General features: G+C 33.8%; 1 protein-coding gene across 1 annotated transcript; it reads left to right on the top strand.

The window, feature by feature from the left end:
* Positions 1-304: 304 nt before the first annotated feature.
* On the top strand, positions 305-6,937 carry LOC116345756 (headcase protein). Its single transcript, XM_031775416.1, has 6 exons — positions 305-1,557; positions 3,822-3,918; positions 6,032-6,220; positions 6,317-6,405; positions 6,487-6,586; positions 6,740-6,937. The coding sequence occupies exons 1-6, from the start codon at positions 674-676 to the stop codon at positions 6,911-6,913; spliced, it is 1,533 nt and encodes a 510-aa protein (XP_031631276.1). The 5' UTR covers positions 305-673; the 3' UTR covers positions 6,914-6,937.
* Positions 6,938-7,200: the final 263 nt, after the last annotated feature.

Consider the following 7,200-nt stretch of genomic DNA (forward strand, 5'->3'; position numbering starts at 1 on the left):
GATAAAAAGTTTTTTTTTTGATATAATTAATCGTTTTTTGTACTCAAATTTAAAAAAAAGTCATCACTTTTTGAAAAAGAGTGATTCAAATCGACAAATCATTAAAATTTCGGCACGTTTTTTAAAAAAATATTTAAGTATATTTAAAAAAAATTTCATAATATATATATATATATAGCAATAATCCTCAAGACTTATGTGAACGTTTTTAACAGACAATTTGAATCGTGACTATAAATTAATGAAATCTATAATTTAAAAAGCAAAAACAAGACTAAGAACTTATATTCAAGTGACTGTTTTTTTTAAATAGAAGAAAAGAATGTCAATTAAAAGTGACAAACTGTAGAAGCTTCATTCAAACGGTTTCGTTTGTAATAATCACGTCGTAAATGTTATGATAATGAATCATTGATAAAACTGAATAGAAATAATTTGTGAACTTTGCCGGGGTCGCGTTAAAATTTGTTCTTTTACTTTAGTTTTGTTTGTTTGTTTGTTTGTTCATCTTTATAATTCGATCAAGAGAAAAAGAAAAAGTAAATATAACGCGCGCGCAGATTTAATTGTACGGATAGACATTGTTGAGACAATTTTATTTTGTGTTTATAACGAAAATAGAAGCAAAAAGTGACGCATAAAAACTGACGACAAAATTTAGTGAGAATTTTTAATGGCACCGCGACGAAATAACAGCAGCCCTTCGGCTATCGATGTACATAATTTGGTTGGTCTTGAGTTTGATGCCATGGATCATTTCCCAAATTTACACATAAAAATTAATAGCAACAACACCAACAACTGTAGCAGTATCAGCAACAGCAGCAGTAACAAATTAGCAAGATGCTGTGTTCCGACCGGCGACTGCTTCAAATTGAATGCTCTCGATTATGGTTTAATTCAATCGAATAATTTAAACGATTGCGTACGCGTCATTTGTAGCAATGAACGTTGCACAGCTGGTCAGTATATGCATCGTGAATGCTTTGATGCATGGGAAGATGGTGTTTTAACATACTTGAAGTCAATTGGACGGGCACGTTCATGGTCGGATCGTCAACGTCAACAAAATCTCTGGACAAAAAAAGGATACGATTTGGTATTTAAAGCATGTGGCTGCAAATGTGGACGTGGTTATTTGAAAAAAGATTTGGATTGGCTGGCGACAACCGAAAATCGAAATTTAATCGTTGACGATGATGCAACAAAAAAGAAGAAAAAACGCAATCGTAACAATCAAAAAACGGCACTATTGATTGCCACAAATAATAATAATAACATCAACAACATCAACAACAATCATATCAATAAAAATGATAGCCACGATTTTAGTTTGCTTGATTCATCGTTAACATCAAATACATTCAATGCATCGTCGATTTGTATGGAAAATAGAATGTTTTTGAACACCAATCGTCGTCGAACAAATAGCTTGTCATCAAGCTTAGACGATTGCATTTCGCCACCAGCATCAACCAACAGCGACACAATTTGTTCACCAATTGAAATGATCCAAAAGGAAAAATCAAAGGTTGAAGCATACAGCGAACGTGTTCGGTAAGAATACAATCATACAATATTACATTTACTTTATTAATTTGTTACGATTTAAGAAAAATGATTACGTTTTGTTTTTATTTTATTTTTATTCGATACAAAAATTGCGGTCTGCATATTTTTGTTTTAAACGAAAACGCATGTTTTACAAAGTGAGAGAGAGAGAGAGAGAGAGAGAAAAATGCCAAAGCGTTAATTTATTTCGACGTATATTCAAATTGTGGCTGGAAATTTGTTCAAAAATTCAGAGCATTTCGAATTGAAATGCAATTGTATGAAATCAATTTTATTTGTGTCTGTCTGACGTTGTTGTGAGTATGGGTTTTCATTAATTACTTTTCATTTCGGTCGCCTCTTGTTTTCCCGACAAAATACCGAACTTGGTAAACAATCGATTTTCATTTCTTTGTCGTCGCCAATATAATAGGCGCGCACGTGCACAATATACATTTTGTTAGGATAATATGTCTCATGAATTCCAGATCGGTGTTTGGTGTGTGTTGCACAAGCCGACTATGCTATTCGATTTGATGTGTGTTTCGTTTCCTTGTACAGGTTTCCACTGCACATACAATACATAAACCATGCGTTAGTCAAGCGTGTCTGCCAATGCAGTCGCGTATGTGTTCCCTCTTCAATGCGAAAATTCATCCGCTTGGCTTTTTTTCTCGTCTGCTTCTCGATTTTGAATGAGAGAGCACATACAACAACGAAAAACAAAAAAAAAAAAAAACACCAACAACCGACGCACTGAATTTTACGATTATTTCGCTGTCGTTGAATTGAAATTATCTCTGGTCGATTTGGCTGGAAATTGGCACTTATACCAATAATGATTTACATCAAAGTCCAGTGTAAAAGCTACAATTTCAATTAGATATTGTTTCGCATCAATAAAATCGTAATTTTTTTCCTGTAATTTGTAAGTACAAATGCGTACATTTATTAAATTTCAAGTGTTAACTTGAAAATATTTCTCTTTTTTTTCACGAAAAATTACCCGCTGATATATATACGCAATAATATAAATTCGATATAGAGCGGCTTATGAAAAGTATATTTTCGCCCATGGCTACCGCTGTTGAAAATTCAAAACAAGGGAAATCTAATTAATTTTTTTTCGTCTTCTTATTAATATATTTGAATTTGCGTCGTTCACTCAATTATCCAATATTTACACTATGATACCTTTTCAAATATTAGGTTCTGTCTTGAATTTTTCCAGGCGTGAAAAGCGATCTTTATCGTCAAGCGCCTTTTGTCTACATATAAAAACCGAATTATAAAGAAGAAGAAGAAAAAAAAAGAACGAATAAAAACATACAATACACAAAACAACTCATCGGAAAGGTGGTAGTCGGCCAGTCAACAGTATAAAATCAAACTGATTGACGTGAAGTGCGTTTACGCGAAAGATTAGCTATTTTACAAGTGTTCTTCTTCTCTCCCCCCTGAAAATATATCGCGTTGCGCGGGTTTTATCTCTCACACTCTTTCCAGCTTATTTATATTTTCGACGTATTTATTTTTAATTCCCAGTTCTAATAAATATTAATCTTTTATTACTTTGCCATCGAAAATCCGAGGGCTTTTTTTCTCTATATATTTAAAATTGTGCATAAATTCCGAGAGGTAATTCTTTATTTATAAAACAGCAAAATACACACCGTAATTCAATCGAACGTTCGCGTGACGCATTCACTACAGTGAAGGAAAGATAATAATACGAAAGAAAATTACAAATTACAGAACCGCTTCAACGAAACTCATTGCGATAAGATAACCGAAAATGTCATTACCAATTTTATTTTCTAGCTCCTTTTCTTCTCTTTATTTCTCTTTCTCGCGCCTGAATCGTTTGTAAGTGTAAAAAAAACTCGCTCATTTTTAATTCAAATTGTTTTCCAATTTGGTTTGTGGCAATAATTTGTCTAGTAATTACGTTGCCACAGTAGCCAGTCACTCTTGAAGCTAGAGGGGAGAATGATTCGTATTCGACAGTTAGGAAATTAGATGCGAAATTCCGTTCGCTCTTTACATTTTGCATTTTTTTTGTTGTTGTTTGACAACACTCTAATAAAACTTATTTATCAGATGTCTTTTTTTCTCTCTCTCGTATGTTTATTCAGGTGGAAATATTAGGTTCAAAAATGAAAAAAAAAGAGATAAAATAATCGATACTAACTTATGCGTGAAAAGGCTATTTATATTCAAAATGAATTACCATTTATGTTTTCGATGTCATTTTTTCTGTCTATTCACAGCTCAACATCAGGATGTAATGGTATTTTCTCGAGACGATTGGACTTTTCCATATTCAATATGCTGCCAAAAACTAGACTCAATTCCTATCAAATAAAGGTAAATTATTAAATTTTAATCTCTATTCGAACATATATTGTGACTGTAATCTAAAACAATGCTCGGATATATTTGATTTAACCGAAATAATGATAAATTCTCTTGCCGAACATTGTGTGATTTTAATTTAATAGAAATGTGACAAAGTTTTTCGTTGGTTTTCGTTTCATTCATGAGTAAATCTATTTTGCATGTTCAATTCGACTATTGACCAATTTATGTCATACAATGAAAGTCATTTTCACTGATTGACCACTAAATTTTTCCAAGCACCATTCATTTTTCCCTTTAGTATACGTTCTCACAATGTGCGTATCACCAAATAACCATTGCACCTTTATGAGACACACGCTAAAACAATATGTACAGCAATAATACATAATCTACCTATTTTAGGGAAACTTAAATAATGCCCAAGGGCGCAGTTTGTGGCAAAGTTTTGTGTTTGTCTTCTTCTTCGTCGTCGTCGTCATCGTCATCTTCGTTGTCTTTTTGTTATTGTTGCACATTTTCCATTTCATACTGGTACCAAGACTTTATCTGCATGATATGCGAACATGTTTATAATGCCATAAACCGCATAAGTCGTGAGTAAGCGAGCTTCATGAGCATACTTAATATGCAGAAATGTTGCGTAGACGATGGTATTTCGGCTAAGACATTTTAAAGAAGATTGCAAGTTTTAATGTTTATACATACGATTTTCACCGTCAAATGGTATTTCGACTTTAATGCTTGCAATATATGCGTGCTATAGTTTTTGGCTTTGCTAAATGAGCACAATTTACATTTATCGACACTGAACGTGGTTTTCAGCAGATCTTTTTTCACAACCAAAACGACCAACAGATTTTCACATTCGCACATATTCAGCCCGTACGCAAAGGGATCACTTGCGAAATACACGAACCAACGAAACGAAAAAAAAAAAATAACGAAATAAAATGAAATGTGTTTTGTATATAACAAATCATCACATCATCATTGCGCTTCTACTGTGATTCAATAGACAAATGTTTCTTTGTGATACGACTTAAGTATTGTTTGAAACAATCCATTTGTTATACAGAGCGAAATGTGTTTCATTTTATTAACTTCGCATTTTCTGTATATTCGAAATGCTTCAAATACATCTTAAAACAATGCCGACTCTCAATTCTCTGTGATATGTGGTTTGAATTTAGCTTAATGTGCGCATCGAATAATATTCAGACGCACGAGAGAAGAAAGACAGAGAGGAAAAAAAACCAGATGAAAATAAAACTTATCAAATTTAAATGATTTCGAATGTGTGAAGAATAAACAGATTTGGGGTCTGGGCAAGTGATTACATTCTGTCAAAATGCTTGTTGTTCATAATATTAAAATAGTAGTAGTTGGTATGGTAGCGCAAGAGTGAATTTTCAATGTCAGTTATTTTGAAAAGGGTCAACGACGACGATGTTGATTTTGACCAAGAGCACATACATATATGTGGGGTGTGTACACGTTGTGTACTCTCCTCTACGTGTTCCATTTTCAACCGCACAAAGATAGAATATTATTTTACTCATATGCTTATACCGATTACCGATATGTGACGTGTACTATCCGGCATATGGGGTTTTTATTCTTATCTGGAGACGATGCAAAAGAAAAACACACGCACACCACACTCACAGAAAACTCTGGGAAAACAAAACAAATCGACTGGCAGCGTCTGGACGTCAACCGACCAAATATAAAACCTAATTGTGACTTATGTGAACCACTAAATCTATTTAAGCCACCAACTTATCACACCACCAGTTGCAATACACGCGTTCGTATGTGGCTAAAATTATATGTTATGTTGTTTGGTCAGTGTCGAAAAGTCAAAATGAAATACAGTTAGTATTATTTATTAAATGCTAATCGATTTGAAAGGGCTTTGGATTACTTAACGTACGTGATAGATCAACTCATTTAAAATGATCATGTATCTGAAATTGAACCACTCAAAACAGACCACCACTTAAATATAGTCAGATAATTTTCGATTCTCGATTCGAAGAGATTTATGAAACATTCAATGATTTCAAATTGTTTCCGTTTTGTTTTTTGTATGTGCGTGTTTTGATTGATCTGTGTATAGATGGAAGACGAAGGTAATCATGGCAACGATGAGACTCGCCTCTTCATTCTTTCTTCGTTAGCTCAACACCACAAAAGCCGTATCAGTTGTGTTTTATGCGAAGATTCTATGCTGGTATTCGATAGATATCCACTCGTCGATGGTACATTCTTTTTGAGTCCAAAACGGCATACATCCGATTGCATCGAGGTAATAATTCAATTATTTTAATTCAGTTTTTCATTTAAATAATTGCATTCGTCATTGTCCCATCAATTTGAAATGCTTACAATTTGATTTATTCAGGTCAAGTATGAAGGCCAAACACAATATCTGACTGCACTTTGTATGGGATGCTTAGAAGGAGTTTCAACCGATCGCTTCATTCGCTGCCGGTTAGTATATTAAATAAAAAATCTTAAAATTAAAATGCTTAAAATGAATATTCATTATTTTTCCTCGTGTTTTATATGAAGATTTTGCTCGACCAAATGGAATGGATCGTCTTTAGTGCTCGGAACAATGTACGCATATGACATTTTTGCTGCAATGCCATGCTGTCCTGATCGACTAACTGTACGTATATAAAAAAATAGACATATATTGTTTTGGTTATTTGTTAGAATAGTTCAATAATTCCAGGTCTAATGTTCATATCTTTTATTTATATATTTTTTCTTAATCGTATGAATATTTGTGTTTTTTTTTCTTATCGTTGTCATTGTGCAGTGTAACAGCTGTTTCAAGTTACTGCTCTATCCGCATCAGAGACTGAACTTCTTTAGTGATTATAGCCATGTGGTATCATGTATTCATTGTACAGCTCAGGACACTCACTTTGTAAAGCCATTGTCATACTGCTACACCCGTCAAACGGCACCGGCGTTTAGTCAGTGGCCATAGCATAAGGACGCCACACTGGAAACCATTGGTTCCAGTGTTGGCCACCAAAGCAGCTTAATTCAACAACATCATCACCACCACCAGCAGCAGCAGAAACAGCAACAGCAACAGCAACAGCAGCAACAGCAGCAACAGCAACAGCAGCAACAGCATCAACACTTGCAACAATCCAAAACAATCAATGATACAACCAACGCGTATCTGAATTATTCAAATAATTCCAATGGATTGGAAATGCATCATGAAAAATCGTTGAATGAATCGACACTGTTGCATGATTTCAAATC

The sequence above is a fragment of the Contarinia nasturtii genome, unplaced genomic scaffold, assembly GCF_009176525.2.
Source record: "Contarinia nasturtii isolate CC-2019 unplaced genomic scaffold, AAFC_CNas_1.1 Cnas_scaffold_1371, whole genome shotgun sequence".
Taxonomy (NCBI): domain Eukaryota; kingdom Metazoa; phylum Arthropoda; class Insecta; order Diptera; family Cecidomyiidae; genus Contarinia; species Contarinia nasturtii.

Excerpts from the sequence above, each read along its gene's own strand:
- LOC116345756 (XM_031775416.1), top strand. The coding sequence starts at position 674 with ATGGCACCGCGACGAAATAACAGCAGCCCTTCGGCTATCGATGTACAT. Across the intron at positions 3,919-6,031 it reads TCAATTCCTATCAAATAAAG|ATGGAAGACGAAGGTAATCA; the intron begins GTAAATTATTAA and ends ATCTGTGTATAG. Across the intron at positions 6,221-6,316 it reads ATACATCCGATTGCATCGAG|GTCAAGTATGAAGGCCAAAC; the intron begins GTAATAATTCAA and ends TGATTTATTCAG.